At 42.0% G+C, this 27,792-nt stretch overlaps 1 protein-coding gene across 4 annotated transcripts in view; it reads left to right on the forward strand.

Moving 5' to 3' along the window:
• The first annotated feature begins 714 nt into the window (after positions 1-714).
• SAV1 (salvador family WW domain containing protein 1) overlaps positions 715-27,792 on the forward strand; it is a 39,993-nt gene continuing 12,915 nt past the window's right edge. Inside the window, exons 1-3 of one of the 4 annotated variants that reach the window (XM_069208683.1) lie at positions 715-837; positions 6,860-7,312; positions 8,491-8,761. In XM_069208683.1, coding sequence (XP_069064784.1) covers positions 6,865-7,312; positions 8,491-8,761 — 719 coding nt within the window. In that variant the 5' untranslated portion in view covers positions 715-837; positions 6,860-6,864. Of the gene's footprint in view, positions 838-955; positions 1,431-1,668; positions 1,688-6,859; positions 7,313-8,490; positions 8,762-27,792 lie in introns of those variants that run through there. The other 3 variants (XM_069208684.1, XM_069208681.1, XM_069208682.1) reach the window with 3 other exon arrangements.

Raw genomic sequence — 27,792 nt, forward strand, 5'->3', positions numbered from 1 at the left:
TCAGTACCAGCCCATTTAAAGCATTGACTTTACATTAATAATGTTAAGTGACAGAGAATATATAGTGCTTATTACATTTTTGTGTCACTTCTGTAATATGTATGGGTGAAGCCAAACTTATGCTACTCCAAGATCAATCTTGGGCCTAGTAATATCTTTTGCGATGACATGTTTCAGAGAGAGGGAATTTAGAATGAAACTCCAAAAATGTGCTATGCTATTCATAGTCCATCCCGCTCCTCAATAAGTGTCTTCTGATGTTCTTGCATATGCAAAGCGTCTCTACTTGCAAAGTGTACCCAACTGCGCAAATTATCTAGTAAAGTGATAATATAAAGTTGGCCATTATACTCTCCCCAGCTATAATGTTGGCAGAGAACAACATTTTTCCTAAACTACAACTTATTCACTCGGTTAGGCTTTATAACATAAATCAACGAGTTTTTTCCGTTTTCCGAAAAGACTTTTAAAGAATGCCAAAGTTAAAAATCTTCACCAAGGGAATTACACAACCAAATTCTTGAAAAACATTTTGGGGGGGGGGGGGGGGGGGGGGAGTTACGTGTCTTTTAAACTGTATGCAGACTTTCGTAAGCGAAACAAAAAAAGGAAACTGATTGAGTTTAGTTTTAAGTTGCAGCCCCCCTCCCTCTACCGAAAACATGCCTGACATGTTAATATGGCTGCCAATGATGAACGAAAAAGGGACAGCTAGTTTACGTCACATTGTTCGTGGTGTATACTCAAGTTGGCCAAACCGGGGCAGTTTCAACGCGTTTCTCTAAAAATACTTTTTTCGGATGAACGCGAAATGAAACTCAAACAGCGCATTTTACGGTAAGTAATCTTGTCTTCTTTAGTGGCTGTACTGAGGAACAATTTACAGTGTCGCTGCCCCCTTTGTTGTGTGGGCGGGACTTGTTTCCAGCCTCTCTTCGCAGCCCGTCGGCCTCTCTTCACAATCATCATTAGATACTTGGCAAAACAAATCAGCCGCTGGAAGTCTGGGGTGTCTTGGAAAGTTTATTCCGAGTGCGGACCGCGCTGGGGCACGCACAAGGGAGGGGCGGCCGCACTAGGAGCTGCGCGGCAGGCCAGGGCAAACGGCTGCCGCCGAGTCCCATCCGCTGCAGCGCGAGAGGATAACCGAGTGGCGTCTGCGTGGCACACCATGCCCCGGGCGGGGCAGGGCGCCGTGCCACTGCTTCGCCTCCCCGGTGACCCTGCTCCGTGCCCCCAGGATGAGCGGCAGAGTGCGGCATGGGCCCCGCGAAGGCACCCGTCCGCGCACCAGGAGTAGCGGGGACTAGGGCGCGCTCCCCGGGCTGCCCCAGGCATGCTGTCCCGAAAGAAGACCAAGAAGGAGGTGTCCAAGCCCGCCGAGGTGCAGGGAAAGTATGTGAAGAAGGAGACTTCCCCTCTGCTGCGCAGTGAGTACCGGGGAGGGGGGTCGGGGACATCAGCGAAAACTGTGGGTCCCAAAGCTTGCAGCCGGAGGGGAAGGGCTCGTTTGGGGTCCTGGACCCTGCTCTCGTGCATTTTGGGATGGGCAGGCGTTGCGATGTTTAGTGTCAATTACATTCAGGCGTGATCCTTTTTTTGTTAATAAATTGCGAATAGGGTTCCGCTGGAGTTTGATCCGGGGACACGAAGTACGGCTTCATCTGCATCCTGTCATTTCACCACGGTCAGTTTGTGTCCGCACTTTGGAGTTCTAATTCTAGAAAGACAATCCGTCTTACTAATTATTTTAAATTGCAAAGGATGTATAACGGAATAGACTTCACCATTGCCCTCAAATCTCGGCTAGAATTGGAAGGAAACAAAATTACTCCGGGAACAAATTGAGATCAAGGCGTGACTGAGGAAAGGGGGTAGAGTCGCAAAGGTAGGGAGGAAGCGGCTTGGAAAGCAGAGCCCGACAGTCGGCTTATTTAAACTTTATTTTAAAAAATATGCTGCAAGGAAATTGACAACATAGACAAATGTGCCATCGGATTTGTTCTAGCTTACTTAATTGATCACTAAGACGTTGCATTTCAACATATTTTACAGGGGTTAAGACCTCTGCTGCACATATGTTTGTTTTCCCGGCAAATTTGAGGGGATTGTAACAGCAGTAAGATATCTCTGGTGGTCATTGCAGTTCTGAGAGGGCACAGTCTATTCACATTTTTAACTTATAAGATATAGCGGGAGAAGGCGCCTCCTGCTAAGCATATCGTGTGTTTCCAGCTCACAGGTTCATATTTTATGTGGGCAGATATGTGGCCCACTGCTTTTAACATTGAGGTCATTTTGTTACTTCCATTTTATAAGTTGCTACCCTTCTAATATCGCACATTGTTTTATTTATCTGCCTCAAGGAGCGGCGTGCAAACTGTAAGTTATGGGTTTGGATCTTATTTTTTTTTTTTTTTGTCTGTTATTCAAAGATTGCAAAGAAGGGTTCCTCTTGAAATGCTGAAGTCTTGGGATAGACAACCCTCTATCTCTGCATTACGTTTTATATCCTGCCTTTGTGTTTCTCTAGACCGTTCACTCTCAGCATATATCTACTACAAGTATGAACGATAATGTCTGTAAGTAGCAGATTCTAGTGGAATGCTATTGTTCATCATTTGACTGGTAACGAAAGAGAAAGTATTAAAGATTAATTATGAAGTAACATTTGAACACAAGAAGAACAGTGTATTTAAGTAGCAGTGTTTTTACTTTGTGGCACATCGTCTCCTAGGAGAGAGGAGGGACGGCGCAATTGTGTAGACCGCTCAAAAGGGGATCTACAAGAGACAGAACCCCTACCATGTTTAATAAATAGGATTCCCTGTTTTTTTTTATTTTTTTTTTATTTCTATCTGCATTTATCCATATTTATTTTTTGTTCATTTTATCTGCATTTATCCATATTTATTCTGTTTAGTGTAAAAAATGAAACTGTAATGTGTATATTTCCACATTTATTGACCCATCAAATGTTTACTCATGTTTAAATGTCCAATGAGTTTTAGCCACTTACAGTACAATACAATAATTTGAAACAGTTTACATTGTAGACTAGCTTAAACAGATGTACTGCTGCAGTAATTTAAGCTTCACTAGGAAATCTCATTTCATATCTTAACTCCTCTACCTGACAATCTGTGCAGCTATTGACCTAGCACTCGTGACTGACAATAGTGAGTCATCCAAAAGAAAACCTATTTTCTGGATTTAGTCATATTTAAAAATAAATACAGACAGGAAAATAGATAGGTGTCTGTATTTATCTGTAAAAATCAGTAAAATTGGGAAACCGGGAGCCTTAATTATAAATAGCCATATAATTGTATCGAATTCATTAGTTTGAAGATATTTGTTGCAAGCATAAAGCTGCTGTGCATAGTCCTTCGGAATCTCCAACCACCCCCTCCGCCACCAACACTAAAATAATAATAAAATTAAAAAAACAGGCCATTGTAGCTGCCTGTGGAACATGGAGACATGGTTCCTGTCCATGACGGTGAGCCACTGTGCTGGGGGAGGCTTTGCCCATTACACTTTATTACTTATCATACACAAAAAAAACTTAAGTGCATCTTCATGTAACAATGACTAAATATCTGTTCATGTTCAGCCAAGCTTGACGGCTAATATGCATTTGCTTTTATAAATACTCTTAGTGCATTGTATGGGACCTTTTCCATATCTTAGAGGAAATATACAAAAAAAACTGACATTGATAGTACAATTTAAACTCTCCTAAGGTGTAAAAGGAACACCTTAGAAGGAAAAAGAATACTCTTTCTTCAAGACTTTGCGTTTGATAGTGAAAGTTCTAGCTCTAATTGACTTGGGCCCTATAGTTAGAATAAATAAATGTATGAGATATGTTTGTAGCAATATCCTAGTTGGCATTATGTCACAAAGCAATTGATGTTATTTTTAAGCGCATTGGCAGTCTTTGCTATCAAAACATCATCCTCTTTACATAATGGAACAGGAATGGATTTGCAGACTAATCTAAGGGTGCCCGTTTTTTGACCTCTTTAGACAGCCTCCCAGTTGATTAGTGTCAATAATTGATAAAAACAAGCATTGGAAATGCCAATAGGTCTGGCTTTAAAAGATTGTCGTATGGCAATGTGAAGCACTACAAGTAGCATGGAAACTAATATGTATTTGTGCAGAAGCAAAGAGCTGTAGAATATTATTGGTGTTGGTTAAAAGGTTGAGCGATCCTTGCACTGTCAAGCCAGATATAATAATCCATTTAGGTTAATGACAGCCCTCCTTCCGTTTGTGCTGTTGCCAGAGAAAAACAAACTCTTGTTATCTATAATACTTTAATAGCCCAACAGTGTCATGTGTGTACCCCTGAAATTTCAAGCTCTGGCAGTTGAATAAACCAAGTGATCACTGCTGTGCAGAGGGCAAGCACTTTGTGTAAGCACACAAATTCTGCCCCATCAAATTATGTACTCCTAGGTCCTACCATGTGGGCAGAGCCAGTTGATGGACGGAATGCAGGACAAATAAAAAATTCATCCCCAGTCACACATCTGGGTTTAATCCATCAGTTTTTTTTGCTCACCATGCCATTCCAGTTTGGACCCAGCCATATGCAAATCAGTCTTGACCCTGTTCCCCATGGGAACAGTCCAGCCCGAACTGCCAGACCAGGTCCTCCGTGGACCAGAAACAAGCATTATGGGTATCACCCCTCTCCAGCCAGGCTAGCTTGAATCTGGTGGCATAGTGAGCATGGGACCCACGTCTGGGCATACCCTTTCCGCTTGGGGACACAAATGCAAAAAGAACAGTTGATGGACGGAATACAGAACAAATCAAACACTCACCCCCAGTCACAGATCTGGGTTTAATCCATCCGTTTTTTTTTTTTTTTTGCTCACCATGCCATTCCAGTTTGGACCCAGCCATATGAAAATCAGTCTTCACCCTTTTTGCCAGGGAGGACCTGGCTTGGCAGTTCGGGCTGGACTGTTCCCATGAGGAACATGGTAAAGACTGATTTGCATATGGCTGGGTCCAAACTGGGGTCGCGTGGTGAGCAAAAAAAACAATGGATTAAACCCAGATCTTTGTGACTGGGGGTGAATGTTTGATTTGCTCTGCATTCCGTCCATCATCTCTTCTTTTTGCATTTGTCGCCCCAAGTAGGAAGGGTATGCCCAGACGTGGGTCCCGTGCTCACTGCGCCACTGGATTCAAGCTAGCCTAGCTGATGAAGGGTAATACCCTGAAACCGGTCCTAGGATGCTTGTTTCCAGTCCAGAGAGGACCTGGCTTGGCAGTTCGGGCTGGACTGTTACCATGAGGAACAGGGTCAAGACTGATTTGCATATGGCTGGGTCCAAACTGGGTTGGCGTGGTGAGCAAAAAAACAATGGATTAAACCCAGATCTTTGTGAGTGGGGGTGATTGTTTGATTTGCTCTGCATTCCGTCCATCATCTCTTCTTTTTGCAAATAGCTTTCAGAGCACCAAATGTAATTTTGGCTGTAAGATTAACACTAATGTGGCTCAGAAAATCAGTGATGCTTGACCTTGCCCCATTACATTCAGAATGAGTGATAGCTTTGACCAGTTCACTCTATCAAGAGCTAAACTAAGGTCCAAAAAAGCTAGATGCAACAAGACACCAAGTTTGGGCATTGTTGTCCTCATGTGCTCAGACAGGCTCAGAAGTCGAGCTTAACTTTGAGGTTGAATCTCATTAACATGTGCCAACGCCTGACTTCTAGCCTCCAATTTTAATTGGAGAGTCAGTCACCGAGATAAGATGTTAACTTGGATCACTCCTGTCTCCCTTGTTAATGACATGAACAATGATTTGAATTAGACCACTAAGTAAGAATTTTGGTAATGTATGCGTTCAGTACGTTGGTTAATAAGGGGGACCACAAAATTATACAGAAACTAATTACACCAAGAAATCTCATTTACAGCAGTAGGTGAAGGAGAGTTTCTCTTTGCAAAGAGAAAGTAGTTTAATGGATGACCATACGAGCTTGGTTGTTCAATCTAAACAGTGTCCTCTCCAATTTATAGTGCCTAACGCTCTAAATGTATATGCATATTAAAAAATATTTCAGGGTATCCATGTTTTCTGTGCGTAGGCTGATTACTGGCTGAATTGGAAATGTATCTAGTGTAAAACATCTGTGGTCACCACATCATGGCAAATGTAATTTTTCATTTGTAAAAGCAGTTACCATTAATGTTTATCAAAGCAGGGTGTAAGGGGTACTGTAGTAGTGCTTCCCTTTTTTGCAATACATTATTGAAGCATTGCCCCAAGCGCCAGCTCTTTTATATAATTTAACCATTTTGGTCCCTTTCATTTTGAGCTGCTAAGGAAAATAAATCAATATTTGATCTATTACTGCACGTTTCCTATTAAGGTGCAAGTATTGTTTCTGGTTGTTGGTGTAAAAGGTGAGTTTATGTTTAGCTTGCATGTGGGTGTTTTTCGGTCAGGCTGTCTTTCCAAGGGTATACAAAAGAGGTGAAGTCCCACTCCAAGGGTGTGTGTTTTTAAATAGTTAATGAACTCGAGTTGAACACCTGCCAATGTCCAGTTGAAACGGTGAGAGATGGTAATAAAGTGGTCAGAGTCTACAGTTATTTTTGAGACTGGCGCATGCAATATTTGAGTCGTCTTTTTACCTTAACTTCTAGATTGAACATGAGTGATATATTTGACAATGATGAAAGGCAAACCAAATCCAACAATTTCATACCTTAAATAAGCTGTAGGTTTTTGCCTGACTCCATTTTGTTTAGTGAAGTTGCTTCATTTGATTTATGTTTTTGCCTTGAATTATTGGCAACTGAAGTGTACTTTTTGACTCTACAGATCTAATGCCACTTTTCATCCGTCATGGTCCAACAATTCCGAGACGAACAGATGTTTGCCTCCCAGACACCAGTTCAACTCCTTACCCGGCTGCAGCTTCCTCAGGGGATGTTGCAGTTTCTAGAAACCAAAGTTTCCTTCGGACTCAAGTGCAGAGACCTTCTCACGAGGTAGTGAGGCGAGAAAGCAACAGACTGTCCGCGCCATCCTTTCTTGTGCGAAGTTTGGCAGATGTGCCTCGTGAATATGGCTCATCTTCACAGTCTTTCTTAACAGAAAGTCATTCTGTAGCAGAAAATGGGGAGGCGGGAGCACGGTATTTCTATCCAGATCAATTTTATGATCGTCCTAGAAGACGCCATCTCGGTGATCGTGCTCATGATGATATCAGATACTATGAAAACCATGAACACTTCCAAAGAATGCCGCCAAGTCAGGGGAGACATCCAGCAGGCAAGTGTTTTTAAAATACTTTATGCTTATTTATGTCCCTGAACCCATTTTCCTTGTATCTGTACCCCTGTTTTAATTTGTTTTATAAAACTAATTTCCACGGCAATGTCCCAAGTTACATGACAACCTTTGGAACATCCTGGACTTCCGCTCTGTTTCCTTATCCCATAATTACCAGTGTTACACATTTTGTAATCCTGAGAGTGCTGCATAAGGTATTTACTTCCCCCCCCCCCCCCCCCCCCCCAAAGTGGAACAATGGCCTAAGAGTCTTTTCTTCCCAGGGTTCTGGTGCAGGTACTTCCAGTTGAAATACGTGGTAAACAAAGCGTTTTGAGTGGCAATGCCTAGAAATTATTTTGTCTAAGATGTCTATCTGCTCTTAGTCAAGTTATTGAAATTGTTTTGTTCTTTGTTGTCTTTGCGACTCACCCTGGATTCACTCCAAAGGCCCTTTAACTTTTCCCATTAATCAGATCACATCAGTGCCAATATTCAGAAACTTCACCCTAAGCTGAAAAGTCTTGAAATATGGACTGTTTGGAGATGTGTGTTGCTTTTAGGAAATTAAATATTTTAGAAAGAGAAACATGTTGTATTTTGCTACAAATGTATCATTGTTAAAGTAATGTATTGGTAAATAAAATGTGGATAACTTAGAAGGCCTTTACCAAAACAGTAGTCTATCTTCTGTCCTTCCAGCTGCATCACTCTTGTTTACTATAGTAGTAGCAGAGCTTTGTAAAGCTGCCTTGTAGTGTACAGTTCATTCTTTTAAGGCACATTCCTTTTCCTGGATTCATTGAGGTACTCCATGTTATGTTAAAAGATAAAGAATCTGCAGGGTTACATACTATCCATCTGAAACATATTTATTGCTAGGTAAGTGTCTTCATTCACTTGGTGAATGAGTTAAGGTTGAGATTTTATCCCATGACTGTCTTTACTTGATATTTCCTCATATAAGTTTTGTTCCTCCTTTAGTGGTAGAGTACAATTAATGTAGGTCACTGCTGGTATTTTTTAACGTCCTGATAAAGGTAAACGCTGTAGTCTTAAACCTAAAAATCTTGTCTTTGAGGTTTCAATTAAACCATTGAATTCCCTTTACGGGGCCTTCGCCATCTGCTGGCTAAATTTTAAAGTGGATTTATGTAATAATTTTCTGTTTTTCTTAGGAATTGGAAGGGTTGCTGCTACTTCCCTGGGTAATTTAACAACTCACAGTGCTGAAGATGTCCCCCTTCCTCCTGGATGGTCAGTGGACTGGACTATAAGAGGAAGAAAATACTTCATAGACCATAACACTAATACAACTCACTGGAGCCACCCACTGGAGAGAGAGGGCCTCCCACCTGGCTGGGAGCGAGTTGAATCTGCAGAGTTTGGAGTATATTATGTAGATCACATCAATAAAAGGGCTCAGTACAAACACCCTTGTGCTCCAAGGTAATGTACTACGTGTTTTTCCAGCTTATTCATTTGGCTCATATTTTTGGGATACTTTCAGTTGCTTGTTTTAAAATGTTGGCATCAAGCATGTAAGTATGCTATCAGAATATTGAATTATGGACGTCTTTGTATTAATTTAGTGCAGTTTACTATTGTTTAAGGCGAATACGTTTTCTACGCTCTTTAGGTGAAATTACAGTGCAGTTTTCCTACATAAAGTCAGCAATTTTGTTTGCAGCTAATGTATAATTAAACTCCTAGTGCATTGTAATATAAAAAAGATATAATATTAGGGTATTAGTTATGAGAACTTATAAAACTATTTTATTTTGATTATGCAGATTAGCGTAGTTATCTAGGGAAGCAAGAATTTGTAAATAGAGGGTGAATATATTCATGCATTAGACTGAATATTTTGCTGATGAGGTGAATTTTCAGTGCATTCCTAAAGATGTTGCATTTATCTACACATCTTGAAACTGATCACACATTTCCTGAGGTGCAAGACTTAACACGGAAAGGAAAGTATGTGGTAACAAAAAAGATTCATGATTGAATAGGTATAGTCAATTGTAGAGTGAAATCGATTTAGCTGAAGAGTGGCTGTGGTGGCAAATATCTTGCTAGTGGGTATTAGTATTTTGAATGAGAAGCCAAAAGAGACTGTAGTATAAATCAGATAGTGGATGGGTTTGCGCTTAAATGTTTGAAAGGAAGTGATAAAAGTGGAGATTACCATCTTGTAATAATGCCGTAAGTTATTGTTCCTTATCTAATTCTTGTGTGTGTATTTGTTGTAATAAGTGTTTTTTGTTTTTTTTTCCCCCAAGACAGAACCTAAAATAAAATATCTTGGGAATATACATATCTCATAGCAAACATCAGAACCTTTTCCGTTATGCTATATTTCGCAGTCCAAGTGCATTTTGGCACCCTATAATACCTTCATTTAACTCTAACCCCTCCCATCCCTTTATCAGTGCAAACAATGTCTACTGGTTGTTCAGAAAACCGCATTCTTGGTCCCTTGGTTATCTTTTTCACAAAAGAAGAAACCCTTGATCAGATTAATTTCTTATGTAACGGGGGTGGTGGGGACAAGAAGGCACATAAACCTTTTTTTGCCCATTTGACTCAAAGGGAGCAGCTATTCTGTAAAATAGATACTGTTCTTTAAACTTCACAGTTCCATAGCTAATTTATCCAAATCAAATGATAACCACATCTGTTTGGAGAACGTGTGTCACTATGAAATGACCGAACTAAAGAAATTTGGAACACACCTGATTAGAATTCCACCATGACTGAAAAGTAAGCATTTGTCATTCGCTGGTGATGGCTGTTTATGGATCAAGGAGGAAACCAGGAACGTACTAGTGCAAGTTTGATCTACTCTTGGAAGAACATGTTTAACTAACCCTGCTACAGTGAAGAAGTGCATTGGGTGTCTGCCTACAGCTGATACAGGTTTATGCAATCTGGCAGAAGCCAGCCCGCATTGCTTTTGGCCCCGTTCAGCTGCAAGAGAGTTGAACATTAATCAGCATAGGTTATCTAGCGAGCATGGGCATGGCCGGGACACTGCCTCCAAAATGGTAGCTGATTTGAAGCGGCAACATGGAGATTGTGAAACAGGAGAAAGGTTCACCACTATAACCGGATTACAGCAAAAGACAAGGAAAATTGGAGTGCACTTTGACGTGAAAAAAATAATTGGAGGAAGAATCTCAGATGAACTTAGAATACCTTAAAAATGGCACATTGCCACATTTAAACACTAAAGCTAAAAAACGTGAGCAGTGACATCATACAGGAACAGTAGATGCCCAGTCGTATCAAACTGAGACATTGCCCCCAACTTCGTCAGACATTGAAATGGTGTCAAAACAAACAAAACCTCAAATGGCAAGCAATCAATGTCCATCCTTATTTAGCAGTCATTACATCTGGAGTGCTTTTACCTTTGCTTTTCCAATGCGAGGGCCTTCACGTTGCAAGTTGTTACAACCAGAGTGCTTTTACATCATAGTTTTATTTCATAGCTACCATTGCTCAATGTGGAGAGGGCTATGACTCAAATGACGCAAAACCTTGAGTGGTTCACACTGCCCCTTCTGTCTCCCAACAATGATAATATTTAGCACTCTTTTTGCATGTATGTTTTGCGCTATGCCAGTTTACCATATATATTTAAAAAACAGCTATGTAATCAAAGCCTGGATGCAAGGGTTTAAATTTGTGCAGTAAGGGAAAATCACATTGAAACCTCTTGACTATTTAGGGGAATTGTTTCTATGTGTAAAATAATAATGGTTTGCGGTCTGTGAGGAAGTAAGCAGTTTTTCTTGTCAGTTTCACTGCACTGTGGTGGTTAATCTGGAATTTGACTTTACACTGCAGTAATAAATGAGTGTATCTGTGCACATTAGTACAGTTGCTGTAAATAACATGTTTTTCTCATCACCCCCTTTATTTTCACTTCTGTCATGTCTCTACCTCTCACACTCTCTCTTTCACAACCCCCCCCCCCCCCCCAAACTGTGCTGCCGTTAAACGAATCTTCACATGAAGCCAACTCGGCTCCTTCATAGAAAATGTCTAGGTGGTCCGTCAAGTGGGGATAGAGAATAAGAGAGGTCACTTGCAATATCTCACTGGAAAGTTTAACAGCACTACAGCCGAAATGGTCAGATGGAATCACACCAAATTTGGCAGAACGCTGGATCTTCACTCAGAAAGCGTGCTTTTTGTGATTTGGTGTAAACCTGTACAGTAGTAATAAGGTTAGAAAAGTATGTATGTATAGTGACACATGACGTGGAGTACTACAAGGTCAAAACATGCAATCTGATTGGCTGGTTACAACAAGGAGAGAAATCTGCTTCCACATTTTATGATTCGTGGATTCGGACCATGTGTCATAGTAAACTAATAAAAATAAGGAGGTGGGGTGAGTGTACTCTGAACTCCCCCCCCCCCCCCCCTCCCCTCCCCCCCCTTGCCCATGTGTCTAGAGAGAGACCTGCTCGGAATCTTTTTTTTTTTTTTTTTTTTTTTGGGGGGGGGGGGGGGCATTGCTTCATTACTACCGTGGGGCTCAGCATGCCACCAGTGTAATTTCCCTGTATAAAGACAGGAATTTATGAGACTGTTTAGTGACACCACCTACTACAAACTCATAATGTCTAACCCAACACAACGGTTATCAAGCACCATTAGAAGTATGATAGAGGAAGTAGCAGAAACAGATGGATGGATCACACACACCAAGAAGCAGAGTTGCTAGACACCAAAGAACCCCAGGTCCAGTATTTGTATTGTCTTCCTAAAATACATAAGGGGACCCCTCCTCCTGGTCGCCCTATAGTGTTAGGCATAGGTTCACTACTGGAACCTCTGTCTAAATTCTGTGATTTCTTTCTCCAGCCCATTGATCAACGGACATCTACTTTTCTAAAAGATACAAAAGACACGTTGGCGCTATTAGACCATATCAGTGCTAGTGGTACCACTGATATGCCTAGATGTGGTGGCATTGTATACCAACATATCACAAGATGCCACTCTGGAAGCAGTTGAGGAAATGTTTACCTCCACTACTTGGACCCACAAGACCCGATTAGTTTTGTCCTAGAATGCGCCAGCCTAGCTTTAAAATAAAATTTCTTCCAATTTGAAGAACACCTATACCATCAGATACAAGGGACATCTATGGGCAGTTATTTTGCCCCGAGCCTAGCCTACCTCTCTATGTATACTTTTGAGAGACGCCAAATTTTGGAACCGACCCATCCTTTCTTTGCCAATATTCGATTATGGCGACAATACATCGATGACATTTTGATTGTGTGGCAGGACGAAAAAAATGAAGCCACTAGATGTATTAGCGGAGTCAATACTCTAGACCAACACTTACGTTTCAGTGCTACTATTTCCAAAGAGGAAGTTGCTTTCTTAGACTTGCGCATCATATTGAAAGATGGAATCTTGCATTCCTTCATCTTCCACAAACAGACTGAGAAGAACAGTCAACTATTATTCGACAGTCACCGTCCAAAGTCTTTGAGGACTAATTTGCCATTTGGTCAATTCCTGAGATCAAGGTGTAACTGCAGCGATATTTCTCACTTCTACAAACACTCCGACACACTAGGTCGGAAACTGAGGGTTCAACATTATCCCATGAAGGTCCTTTCACAGGCAAAAAAGAGAGCCCCTAATATTCCTAGGGACATTTTGTTAACCAACTTCCTGAAAATTCAGCAGACTAGACTAACCTGTGTGACTACTTTACGCCCTTGAGCAATGGGATCAAGAAAATCAACAAGAAATGGTCAATTCTGACTAGTTCAGGAGAACCTCTGGATAACCCACTATTTGAGTTTAAAAGAACACAGAAAATCAAAGATTTAATTGTACATACAAGACCAAGGAAAAAGACCTCTAGCACTACCCTACCCAAGACTTGGTTGGGGGTTAGTGGACAAACTGTTGCACTAAGAACTGCATCTACATGGTTCTATGCCCTTGTGGCCTCCGCTACATAGCAATGACCACTAGGAAGGTTAAAATTAAGGATTAATGAACACTGAAGCACTATAAGATGTCAATGAGCTTCTGCAAAACCAACCATACGTTACATTGAGCAAAACCACACACCTGATGATATGAAATGGGTCATTTTGGAGAGTATAATGGAAAACATAGAATGTGCTATTTATTAGGCTTTGTACAAAAGAACAACGTTGGGTACACACTTAGGACACAAATCGGGGGCCTTAATGATGATGTACCTTGGTCGGAATTAATATGACATAGATTCCTGTGCCCTTTCTTTTTTAAGTACAATTTATTCAGCGATCCCAATATTCGCTTCAGGACCGTCTCTGAAAATGTCATCATTTTAAGTAGGCCTGCTTTTTTGCATACAGTGTTTGTATTGACTTCTTGCCCCCCCCCCCCCCCCCCCCCCCCCCACACCTTTCCCCCAATATGCCATTGTGTACAATGGTGTGTGTGTTTTTTTTTTTTTTTTTTTTTTTTTTTTTTTTTTTTTTTTTTTTTCTGGAACATCTTTCTTTGATGTTTCCTCCAGGTGCTTGATTAGTCAACATCTTTACACAACAAAATGTTTTTTCTATTTTTTGCAACAAATTACGAGGGCCACCTCTTCTTCTTGACAATTGTTTTTTGAATAAACTCCTATTTCACACTCCAAGATGGCCGCTGCTGATCCTGAAGCCTTACTATCTTCATATTTCTACTTCTGTTACCTACAGGTCCGCCATAAAAAGACCTGCCTCTTGTACCACATTCACACCAGAGAGTGTGGAGCAGGGGTAGGTGCCGTCTGACCGAAGGATACAAATGCAAATAAGCTCCCTGCCCTCAGTCCCGAGCAGATATCTATGGGCCGGACCTCGCCCACTTTACACTTAGCAGATTTGGAATTAAACCTTTCGGGTACACGCCCGGAATGCTTAAAACAAAACCCTTTGAGGGTATGGGGAGGCACTTGTCCGTGTTAATAATTACCGTAACCGTTGCTCGATAAACGTTTTGGTTCACGGGATAAAAGCTACCTCGTTGTGGTGCACATTTATAAATGTATGTTTGTATGTCGCTTGGCGGTAGCTGTCAATCAGGCTTTGGAGGCATGGGTAGAACTACGAGATTCCCAGTGTTGTTATTGCCCCCGGCTCTTACTCACATTGGGCCCCTCTCATATTACACTTATGTTTCATATGTTTCAAATGATAGCTCTCGATGGCATGGGTAGGCTTTAACTCGATTTACTGATTATCACCACCATTACTTGATACTTATTTTGGCTGGTGGGACTATGGCTACCAGATGAAGTACAAATATATCAGTGTTTATATTTTTTTATGTCCCTTGGTGGGAGCTGTTAGATTGTAGAATATTGAAACATTGAAAACATCTGTAACACTATGAGATTCCGAGAGATACTTTTGCTAATTATGACTTGGTGGGAGCCAGATGAAGGTTGACTACAAGCATTTAACTGACTATTCCACCATTGCCTGTACTAGTATACCGACAGATTACTGACGGGGATTGTTAGTCTCTCTCATCAACCCACATGAGTACCTACCATTAAGAAGAACCTAGTTAACCCTTATTTTGGTTCATTAGTTTACTAATGTCAGCATATTTTTTTCGTCCAAGTGCATTACCAGATGGGGGTGTTTTACATCGTAGGGATAGTATGTTAACTACATTAGTTATCAGTCACTTATATACTCTTTTATGGATTACTATATGCATACATATGAGTAGCCTATTATTAATACAATCCTATTAGGTAGTCAATTAGACATCCCTATGACTGTATCCCTTGCCTTTGGCTCCACGGATGCAGATTATTACAGTTGCTGGATCACGCATGCCCGTCGCTATCCCTTTGGGGCCCATCCTTGAATTTGAGGAGGGTAAGCATCTTTCTATTTTAGTTTTTGATATCTAGAAATGTACATCCACATATCTTCATAGTTGTAGAAAACATCACTAGGTTTTTCCGCTAGTGTGGGTTTATTTTCACTGGCATATATTGTTTTGAACTCTGTTTTAGACTATGGTATGTTTAACAACCGTCCCCCCCCCCCCCCCTCTTTCTAGGTTTCTGTTTCACTTAACCAATTTAGTTTATCGTAAAAGTGAGGATTAGGTATGATCTTTTTTGGTCCTGGTGAATCGCATTTAGATCTTTGCAGACTAACTTAGCAATAAGCATGTTGACCTTTCCATTTGAGGCAGTGTAGGAATTCCCAACCCTGGTCTCCGCATACTATATCCCTGAATGATAGTTTTTTTCCAACATATCTCATTACATATGAGTAGGGAAAAATAGACATTACTCTCACTTTCCCTCTACCTTTCTTTGTTTTTAATCTTGACAGAGGCCCATATCCTTCATAAATATTCCATTATATGGTCCCTCTAGCCAGTTTTAACAGTTTACCTCACCAGTCCCACATTACTGCATTCACCACCAGCAAGTAACTGTAAAAGATCTCTGGTAAAGAGCCCCCTCGAGAGGCCCGTCAGGCATTGCAGTGCCAGCCTGACGAGGAGTAAAGCCCGATGATGAAGTATGTCACTGAATGGTGAGTGAGGGCTCTTGTTCCTGAGTTCTAATACCCCCCTATGGACCGGGTGATTTCCCCTAAATTGGGTTGAAATCAATGACCTTCATTGTGGAACTGTGCATCCTTTCTTTTGTGACTTATATGGGAGTACTATTCACTGTACCCATCATTAAATCTTCCACCACACAAGCCCCTTTTTTTTTTTTTTTTTTTCAAAAGGGTGGGGCCTTGTTGCAAACAAGGCAGTGGCGGTTGGCCAGCAAAGGGGCATTGGGTACCTGTGGGCTGCAGGGCCATGCGGCCAACCCTGTGCTGCGCACAGCCAAAGGTCAGGCAAGGTGGGGCATTGGCCAGCCGCTGGATGTTCTGCTCAGGACCTGGCAACAGGCATAATCTCCACTAAATGTGGCTGCTTTCACAGATATGCCTTATGTCCTGCATGTGGCAAAAGTATGTTACAATGTTCCAGCCAAACTCGTAATGAGTCCATTAGTCATGGCGTAACCTGGCTAATACTTCCCACTATGAAAAGCGTATAGCAAACTATCACATTCAGTGATTTTCATCAATGATGTCATGTGTATTGTAATATGAGGTCATAAACAATGCACAAGGTATAGTTGGCTTACTGAACTATAACTGGTGAATTTCATTTTTGTGTTATTTAAGCTTTAGATTTCTCACTTATTTCAGCACCTAATTTTAAAGTTAATTTAATATTTTGGTTCAATTCAATCAAGTAACTTGATTTTCCTTATTTGAATTATTATCATTATTATTATTATTATTATTATTAAATGTTTTTTTTATATCTCCTATCCCTGCCCATTGAAATTCCCTTACTACCCCATACACTAAAAATCCCTGAACTCTAAAAACCCTTGCTACTGCTCATCACTTCCCATCTCTGAACATTAAACCTACTTAATTCCCTGTACACTAGCCATCCCTGAACCCTTAAAGTTCCTTATTTCTACTAAAAACTACCCATCCAAGAACTCTTTGTAAAAAAAAAAAATTCACTCTTAACCAGTCGGGTGACTTGGACGAGGTGACCTCGTCCAAGGCACTGGTTCCCATGTGCCTTGGACGAGGTCACCTCGTCCAAGGCACGGGAACTGGGGGAAGCGCTAGCACTCCCCCGTGCTTCCCACCCACCCCCCGAAGGCAGGGATGGAAGGGGAAGACCTTCCCCTTCCACCCCCGACCCCCCCCACTGTGACGTCAGCCCGCAAGCGGGCGCGCGCTGATTTGTCACAGGGCCTGCCCCATCGCGCTGGAAGCTCAGCTTCTAGCGCGATCGAAAGAGAAATGCTCAGCATTTCTCTTTCGATCACGTGGGGGAGGCCCGGCGAGGCTTCAAAGGGAAGGAAATGTTTTTCCTTCCCTTTGAAGTCTCTCAGAGTATTTCAAATGCCGGATTGCTTGCAATCTGGCTTTTAAAACGCCCACTAGGCACCAGGGATTTTTTATTTTATTTTTTTATATTTTTTTTGGTGGAAACTGGCATAAGGGAGCGACCCCTTGGGCAAGGGTCACTCCCAATGGGGGGCATTTTTTTGGAAGGCCTTTTCTGCCCCCTTTTTTTTTTTTTTTTTTTGTTTTAGTGGGGAGCGACCCCTTAGGCAAGGGTCGCTCCCCTGGGGGGGAAATTATTTTAGGCCATTTCTGCCCCCCTGGGGGGGTAGATCAGCCTATTTTGAGTAGGCCGATCTGCCCCCAAGGGGGGCAGAAACCACTAGGCACCGGGTATTTTTTTGTTTTACAGATGGGGAGCGACCCCTTGGACAAGGGTCGCTCCCCTGGGAGGGGAAAATTGTATTTAGGCCATTTCTGCCCCCTTTGGGGGCAGATCGGGGGATTTTTGCTAAGCCAATCTGCCCCCAAGGGGGTCAGAAACCACTAGGCACCGGGGATTTTTTTTTTGGCGCCAATGTCCCGCAGGGGGAGCGATCCCGTAGGCAAGGGTAGCTCCCGGGGGGGGTTGAGAGGGCAAATTTATTTTAGGCCATTTCTGCCCCCCTATTGTTATCAGGCCGATCTGCCCCCAGGGGGGGCAGAAACCTCTAGGTGCCAGGGCAAATTTTTTTGTTTGTGTGTTTTTTTTTTGTTTGTTTTTTTAGAGATGGGGAGCGACCCATTAGGCAAGGGTCGCTCCCCTGGGGGGGCAAATTGTATTTAGACCATTTCTACCCCCCTTGGGGGCAGATTGGCCGATTTTAGGTCAATCTGCCCCAAAGGGGGTAGAAACCACTAGGCACCGGGGATTTTTTTTTTGGCACCAATGTCACGCGGGGAGCTATCCCGTAGGCAAGGGTCGCTCCCCGGGGGGCAAATTTATTTTAGGCCATTCCTGCCTCCCCCTGGGGCCGGCTGAGCTAGAGGCCAAAATCCACAGGTAGGCACTTAGCAAAAAACACCTCTGTTTTCTGTGAAAAAATGTGATGTGCCCACGTTGTGTTTTGGGCCATTTCCTTTCGTGGGCGCTAGGCCTACCAACACAAGTGAGGTACCATTTTTATCGGGAGACTTGGGGGAACGCTGGGTGGAAGGAAATTCTCAGATTCCAGAACTTTGTCACCGAAATGTGAGGAAAACATGTTTTTTTTTTTTTTAGCCAACTTTTGAGGTTTGCAAAGGATTCTGGGTAACAGAACCTGGTCAGAGCCCCACAAGTCACCCCATCTTGGATTCCCCTAGGTCTTTAGTTTTAAAAAATGCTCAGGTTTGGTAGGTTTCCCTAGGTGCTGGCTGAGCTAGAGGCCAAAATCTACAGGTAGGCACTTTGCAAAAAAAACACCTGTTTTCTTTCCAAAAATGTGATGTGTCTACGTTACGTTTTGGGGCGTTTCCTGTCGCGAGCGCTAGGCCTACCCACACAAGTGAGGTATAATTTTTATCAGGAGACTTGGGGGAACATAGAATAGCAAAACAACTGTCATTGGCCATTGTCTTTCTCTACATTTTTTCCTTCCAAATATAAGAGTGTGTAAAAAAGACATCTATTTGAGAAATGGCCTGTAATTCGCATGCTAGTATGGTCACCCCGGAATTCAGAGATGTGCAAATAACCACTGCCCCTTAACACCTTCTCTTGTGCCCATTTTGGAAATACAAAGGTTTTCTTGATAGCTATTTTTCACTCTTTATATTTCAGCAAATGAATTGCTGTATAACCGGTATAGAATGAAAACGCCCTGCAGGGTGCAGCTCATTTATTGGCTCTGGGTACCTAGGGTTCTTGATGAACCTACAAGCCCTATATAGCCCCGCAACCAGAGGAGTCCAGCAGACGTAACAGTATATTGCTTTCGAAAATCTGACATTGCAGGAAAAAGTTAGAGTAAAAACGTAGAGACAAATTGATGTTTTTTTCACCTCAATTTCAATATATTTATTTTTCAGTTGTTATTTTCTGTAGTAAACCCTTGTAGGATCTACACAAATGACCCCTTGCTGACTTGAGAATTTTGTCTACTTTTCAGAAATGTTTAGGTTTCTGTGATCCAGCATTGGTTTCACGCCCATTTCTGTCACTGACTGGAAGGAAGCTGAAAGCACAAAAAATTGTAAAAATGGGGTATGTCCCAGTAAAATGCCAAATTTGTGTTGAAAAATTGGGTTTTCTGATTCAAGTCTGCCTGTTCCTGAAAGCTGGGAAGCTGGTGGTTTTAGCACCGCAAACCCTTTGTTGATGCCATTTTCAGGGAAAAAACCACAGGCCGTCTTCTGCAGCCACTTTTTCCCATTTTTTTTTTTTTTTAAAAAACAAAAAAAAAGAAATTTTCAATGTATTTTGCCTAATTTCTTGGCCTCCTTCAGGGGCAGCCACAATGTCTGGGTACCTCTAGAATCCCTAGGATGTTGGAAAAAAAGGACGCAAATTTGGCTTGGCTAGCTTATGTGGACAAAAAGTTATGAGGACCTAAGCGCGAACTGCCCCAAATAGCCAAAAAAAGGCCTGGCACAGGAGGGGGAAAAGGCCTTACCGCGAAGGGGTTAAATGCTACACATCCCTAAAATCTCCTTGCTAACCTTGAAACCCGTAACTTTAATTTAAAAAATATATTTTTTTTAAATCTTCCTTTTTACCTTTTATATTTATTAAATCATATTAATTGTAATTAATATATTTCAAACTTTCAACTAAAATGAAATTAATTTAGTTAAATTTGTACATTAATTCAAACGTTTGTGTACATATTTATACTTGCAGTGACAAACAATTAAAGAATGGGATTCTGAAAGATACGTAAGTCAGAGTGTTTCTATAGGAGAGCATTTTTTTGTTTTGCTAATAACTTTTGCACAGTTTGACAAATGTTCACAAAACTTTCCAAAATAAGTGGATCCCACCTCCGCTCCTTCCTGGAAAGTTTCTGGCTTATCTGACCATCAGTGGCTAAGTAAAGGGAAGTTCCAAAACTCTTTCTCCCCCCCCCCCCCCCCCCCCCTGAATTATCCATAGGAAAAATTAGACCACGATACAGAAAAAAATAGCTGAACAGGAGGATTACACCGTATTTCGCAGAAAGCTAGATATTTATCCAGAAAGTGTGATTTGGTGTAAATCTGTTCAGCAGTTTTTGCAAAACTAAGGTTATAAAATAGCGATACATAGTGCTGTGGGAGCCCAGCAGGGGAAAAAGGTTTAAAAAAAAAAAAAAAAAAGAAGAATTCTGATTGGCTAGGGCTTTGAGACCGAGGAATAGTAATTGGTGCACACACCATGAAAATCGGTGTGTTTGCCTTTTTCAGGCATTAGTCGCTGAGTGATGAAGAAAAAAAAAAGGGGGGGGGTGGTGGAAGGATACCATGACTCCCTAGCTTGGTGGTTTGGGAAGGAGAATTTGGGGAGGGGAGGTTCATAGGGACCCTCTGTGGCAGAAAATGATAGAAAAAAAAAATCTGGTTGTCAGGGTTCAGCAGAACTCCTGTGGCAGCCAGTGCAATGTCCACCCCCTTTCCTAGTGTGGTCCAGAGGGACGGAAAAAAATGGGGGGGAAATTGTGAGGTGGGGGTCTGTGGAAGATTGGCCATGCACAGCATTTGGTTGGCTGCAGACATATTGTTATTAGAGTTTACTTTATTTAGAAAGTACAAAAAAAAAAAAATCTTTGAAATTAACTGGGGAAAAAAATAAGGGTTAAAGTAGAGTTCTTCGTAGATGTTCTAGTTAACCCCTTAGCTGCTGGGCTTCCACCTCCCCCCTTCTCCCCCCAGTGTTGATCCCTTTTTTAGCTTTTGGGGTAGTTTGTGCTTAGACCTTTATAACTTTTTGTCCACGTAAGCCATCCACGCCAAATGTGTGGCCTTTTTTTCCCCAACATCCTAGGGATTCTAAAGGTACCCAGAGTCTGTGGGTTCCCCTGAAGGAAACCAAGAAATTAGCTAAAATACAGCTAAGATTTAGTCTGTTTTTTTTTTTTTTTTCTTCAGCACACAACCACCCCTCCCCTGCCCTCCCACCCCCCACCCATCTGAAAATGGCATCAACAAAGGGTTTACGGTGCTAAAATCACCAGCTTTCAGGAACAGGCTAACCTGAATCAGGAAACCAAATTTTTCAACCCGATTTTGGCGTTTTTCTGGGACATACCCCATTGTTACCATTTTTTTTTTTTTTTTGTGTGCTTTCAGCCTCTTTCCAGTTAGTGACAGAAATGGGTGTGAAACCAGTGCTGGATCACGGACAGCTAAACATTTCTGAAAAGTAGACAAAATTCTGAATTCAGCAAGGAGTCATTTGTGTAGAGCTTTCAAGGTTTTCATACAGAATATTGAAATTGAGTTGAAAACAAAATCCATTTCTGTCAGCGTTTTCTTCTATAACTTTTTCCAGCTATGGCAGATTTTTGAAAGCAATATATCAGTACATCTGCTGGGCTCTTGGGTTGTGAGAATATATATAGGGCTTGTAGGTTCATCAAAAACCCTAGGTACCCAGAGCAAGTAAATGAGCTGCACCCTGCAATGGATTTTTATTCTACACCGCAATTCATTTGGTGAAATATAAAGAGTGAAAAATAGGTATCAAGGAAACCTTTGTATTTCCACAATGGGCACAGGATAAGGTGTTGAGAAGCAGTGGTTATTTGCACATCTCTGAATTCCGAGGTCCCCATACAAGCATGTGAATTACAGGGCATTTCTCAAATAGACTTTTTTAAAAAATTTTATTTTTAACTCCATGCCTTACATTTGGAAGGACAAAATGTAGAGAAAGACAAGGGGCAGTAACACTTCTTCTGCTATTCTGTTTTCCCCCAAGTCTTCTGATAAAAATGGTACCTCACTTGTGTGGGTAGGACTACTGCCCGCGACAGGAAACGCAACATGGACACATCACATTTTTACATTCAAATCTGACCTGTTTTTTGCAAAGTGCCTAGCTGTGGATTTTGGCCTCTAGCTCAGCTGGCACCTTGGGTAACCTACCAAACCTATATATTTTTGGAAACTAGACACCTAGGGGAATTCAGAATAGGGTGACTTGTGGGGCTCGCACTAGGTTCTGTTACCCAGAATCTTTTACATACCTCGAAATGTGGTAAAAACCCACCTTTTCCTCCTATCTCGGTGAGGGAAGGTTCTGGAATCTGTGAGAAGCTACAAACATCCTTCCACCCAGCATTCCACCAAATCTACCGATAAGAATGGTACCTCACTTGTGTTGGTAGGCCTAGTGCCCGTGAAAGGAAACTCCCCATATGCAACATGGACACATCACATTTTTACATTGAAAACTGACTTGTTTTTTTTGGAAAGTGCCTAGCTGTGGATTTTGGTCTCTAGCTCAGCCGGTAGCTAGGAAAACCTACTAAACCTGTGCATTTTTTTAAAACTAGACATGTAGGGGAACCCAGGACTGGGTGACTTGTGGCGCTCTCACCAGGTTCTGTTATCCAGAATCCTTTGCAAACCTCAAATTGGACCAAAAACACTTTCCTCACATTTCAGTGATACAAAGTTCTGGAATCTGAGCCACAAATTTCCTTCCACGCAGCATCCCCCCAAGTCTCCCAATAAAAATGGTGCCTCACTTGTGTGGGTAGACCTAGTGCCCATGTCAGGAATAGATCACACAACTGTCAATGTTGGTCCTTATATGAGGGCAACTGTTGACCCTGGGGTGATCTATTCTTGACGCTAGCACTAGGTACAGGCACTCACGTGGAGTAGCGTTTTTATCGGGATAGGTGGGGAAAACACTGGGTGGTAGGAATTTTGTGGACCCCATCATATTCCTGTAGTTCTTGTGACAGAAATACAAGAATAAATCGTTTTTATTTAACATTTCACCTTTGCAGGATATTCTGGGTAAGAAAACTTTGGGGAATCCACACAAGACACACCTCTGTGGACTCCCCCGGGTGTCTAGTTTCCAGAAATGTCTGGAAGGTTTCACCTTATGGGCACCGAGCCAGGGGCCGTTTCCGGGAGGCCTTGTTTGAAAGGGAAAAATCTCCCCTTTCAAACGAGGCCTTCACGAATGTCGGGGAGGTCTGTTTGGGCCAGTTTTCCATACGGTTGCTTCCTGCTCCGGTGGGGAAAGCAGATAGTGACGTCAGTGTGCGTCACAATGGGGCGGGTTGGGGGAGACACGGAAGATCTTCTGTCTCTCCCGGGTCCTCCCCCCCCCCCCCCCCCACCCCCCCCCCCCCCAAAACCCTGTGCCCCTGTGTCGGCCACTGGTCATGACCTGCACCAGGGAGTTAGAGGCCAGCGCCTGCACCCACATTTTTTTTTCCCCCGTTAAATAAAAACACTGAAGTTCATCAGTTATACATACTTTAACATGCACCGCAATGATGTACTTCTTATGCCCTCACATAATCCAACATTTATAACATCTGAAGTCTGGTGGTGGTGCAAGTTTTGTCAGTTACCTATAACTGTTAAATGTTGTGGTTTTTTTGTTGTTGTTTTTTTTATTTTTTTATTTGTTAAAACAGTTCTTTATTATTGGTAGACCTGGGAATAACTGCACTTTAACCTTTGGGTTTTGTTTTTGGAGGGGGAATTTCTAAGGTGTTTTTTTGCGTAACCTAAAATCTTAACTAATTTATTTATAACTCCACTTTAATCTTTGGCTATAATGCACTTGCCTGATTTTTAAATCTGCTGCAACTCCTGGTCTTACGAAGGCTTAGTCGCCTGCACAACATGTAATATTAACACAGCGTGTTTTCTGTCACATCTATTATTTATATACTAAGATTGCCTGGCCTTACAACAGGCAACAATTAAGGCATGGGAATCTGTGATACCAATGCCGGGGAACAATGGTTATAAATTAGTAATGTTTCTTTTCATACACAGACCTTGACTTGCGGATGTCAAACCATGTATTGCACCTAAAGAAACCAGTACCAGACTGGGTATTGCTACTGCAGGCTCCATCACCCCTGGGAACCAAAATTTGAGACTTCGAAAAACATGTAATTAGAATGATATTGCATCCTTCCAAACTGACCTTCATCAGCATTTCTGGATCGTTGAGCAAGGGGTTGGGCATAGCCCCCGCTCTTTCTCCCGTTTTTGGAGAATGGTTATCACGCTGTTGCCACGGGGTCTGGTCCCCAACTGAAGTACTTGGGTACATGATATGCTAACCTGCTCACAAACAAATCCACCCCAACTGGACCTCGTAGTCTCTAAATCGGACTGAAAACCTCTGGTTTCAACGTCCCTGGAGTTCCAATCCACCCTTACATTCTTCTGACTAGGAATGTATTCTCTGAAAAGTATCTTGTGATTCCAATAGGAATACCAAATTTGTTTCGCCATAAGTTCCAAAACGTTTGATCTCGATCCTCACAAGCGATTTATGTAGGAAATGGCTGTAAAATGGTCTAAACGGATACGTTCCATTGTGTTTGAGCTTCAAGGGCCTTATTGCAAAGTGTTCAGGCCTGCCAGCATCTTAAAATAAAAAAATAAATTAAAAAAAAAGGTACATGGACCATCGTCCTCCTGTCTCCTAAACTATTCAAATGTGCTCCCCAGCCTAAATTGCTGGTTTCTGATTCTAGACCCAATCCGAGAACATTCCTAAAGAAAGCTTTGCCGTTCCAGGCACTTAGGTTTTTCAACCACCATTCCAGATCCTCTCTGGCATCCACTGTTTGGGAAATTGAGTCCCCATACCCTAAATCTTTCCTTAGACCCAAAGCCTTCATCTGCTGAAGGCCTCTGTAATGTAAGGAGCCAGGGCAAATGGCCTGAATGGAAGATGACAGAAGTCCTAAAACTCTTGCTAAGTCCCTCAAGGTGATTGCATTCTTTGGGTAGACAGCCCTTAACTCCTTCGTTAACTTTGTCACCATCGTCTGTGTGACCATCAGTTGGGATAAGAGTATCCACCAGAAACCCTAAGAATTCTAAGTTCTGCGTTGGGACCATATGAGACATTTCTACATTTAGTATAAATCCCAAACACTCCAGGAGGTCGCTTGTCGAAGCCAAATGTTTCAGTAGTCCTAACCTGTTGTGGGACATTACCAAAATGTCATCCAAATAAATTATTAGTCAGACGCCTCTGTCTCGGGAAGGCTACAACTTGGTACATCACCTTGGTGAAACGACACTGTGATAAGGACACCCTGAAGGGTAGGCAGATAAAACGGTATAGGACACCTCTCCATCTGAATCTTGAATAGCTGACTGTTTTTTGCCATAGGTATTGGGAAGGATGTGTCTTGAATCCAATTTCACTAACCAGTCTTTTTCCTGCAAGATGTCCCTCAGCAGAGGGATTTCTTTCATCTTGAAATGTCTGTAAACCAGGAACCTGTTTAACCCCCTTAAATTTATTACAGGAACCTAACCTTTGTCCTTGCTTTTCACAAGAAAAACAATACTCGCTAAACCTTCCATCTCCTCTGACTCTACAACTTGATGCTATGCCTTTTTGATTAACATCTGGGCCACCTCTGTGTCTATCAATTCCATTTTTTTCCTCATCTAAGGCCAACTCCCTTGGCTGTTTGTGTTGTACAGGTATTTCCCCAAAATCTTATCTTGAAACCAGCTATGGTATCTAAAATCCAACGGTATTCTGATATTTTCTCCCAATTGTGATTGAAGAATCTCAATCTTCCCCCAACTTTTGCATGGGAAGAACCAACTGGAGTTTGAGATTACCTTGAGATCCTGCTCCTTGAGGTCTTGATCTTCCTCCACAGGACTTTGAATTTCTCTCTCACTGAGGGTAGAAGCTTAAGCTGGGGCGGTAACCCCTACCATAATTCTTGTTTTTTTTGGCTTCTTGGGTGTAATATTGCGATCTAAGGGATCCTCGTCTGACAGCCAGTCAGCTCTTTCCAAAACAGCCCTTGAGCCGAATACTCATTCTATTGTTCTGAGCCTTGCTAAAGGCAGTAAAGATTGAGACATGCTTTCCCAGAGATTTGACAAAGCTATCCTCAAAGAGAAGTCCCTTTGTATCTACCTTCCCCCCCCCCCCCCCCCCCCCCCCCCACACACACACACACACACACAAACACACACTCTGGTGGACAGATTGGCTAAATTCGGGTTCATCCTCATTAGGACTGTTTTCCAGCCGTCAGTAATTCAGCCTGCATTTGCGTTCCTCAGCATGCAAATGCCGCGCTGTGCCCAACCTCTCAAAAGCTCCATGTTGATCCTGGTATTCTTACTTCTGGCCTCCTCGGCCACATCAAGTATGCGAGTCAAAGGACCCAACATAATCAAAGACTTTGTCCTTACGTTGTTTCGGGCACTTCTCAATCCCCTTTCTATGATCCTTACCAAACTTGAAAATGTTTTAAATAGGGTCAGAGTATGAAATATGCAACGCTAAGTAAATCTCAGTTCATTTAGCCTCATCTGAGAGAGTACCTTAGCCAGGCAGCAGGGAGAACTCATGCACTGCAATAGGCTCCAGTCCGATATGCACTCTTAAAAGCACCTAGATAGCATAATAAGCCCACAGACATAAGGTCAAAACATTGCCGGTCAATGCTCTTTTTCTTTAAGGAATGGTTACAGTGTATTTAATCAAGCAGGAGCTGGTTGCCTGGCAATGCGCTTCTGCTCATGTGTGCTGCCAAGGCCGGCTCCACTGTTGCTGGCGAACTGCGATCGTGAAGCCATTCAGAAATTAAGGAAGTCTGCACCAGGCCTAGTCCCTGTGCCAATGAAAAAAACAACAAGACGATAAGCAGTCGTCTGTGAGGCAAGCTTGCCAGGTATTACCCCATTATTAATAACCATATAAAATTGAAACCGGGCTACACTTAGACCCAAATACTTACCATGCCCAATCATAAATTGGAAGGGCAATCCCACGCATGTAAAACAAGGTATAAAGCGTAACACTTTTTTTGTTTTGGGAACCACTAGCATGTATCAAACACGTACTAAATGATGCTTCAAAGAAATACTACCTATAATTTCACAAAAAGTTAGCAAAACGTCTTTTTTTTCCCCCTGGTTGCAAATGTTTTGTGTATATTTTATTTTAAAAGCAACAAATCCTTAACCTTGCCTTTAAGTTTCTGTAGGTATTTGCATCTAACATGAGAGAATTTTAGGAGCATTATAGGTAGCTTCATATTGTTAAACTTTGGAAACGCATGTAAACATTGTTATACTGGAACCACTGTCGGTAGTGCAAGCAGAGATTACAGCATTTCCTTACAGCGCTCACCATAATACCAAAGGCTCTACAGTACTTGACCAAGAATAAAAGTGTGGGCATATGCATAAGAGTCTTACCTTAACTGTAGACAATACTGTTTCAAAGATTCACAGTGTCGTACTCTGCATTGCCAGATGAAGAGTTTATGCTGTAGTGGCTTGGGCCTACTTGTCTGAAGGTCAAAATAGATATGAAAACTTGTCCTTGACTCCAAACAATATGTCTTGGGCATCGGGCAGTCTTAATTCCAC

Source organism: Pleurodeles waltl, chromosome 9 (genome assembly GCF_031143425.1).
Source record: "Pleurodeles waltl isolate 20211129_DDA chromosome 9, aPleWal1.hap1.20221129, whole genome shotgun sequence".
Lineage (NCBI taxonomy): Eukaryota > Metazoa > Chordata > Amphibia > Caudata > Salamandridae > Pleurodeles > Pleurodeles waltl.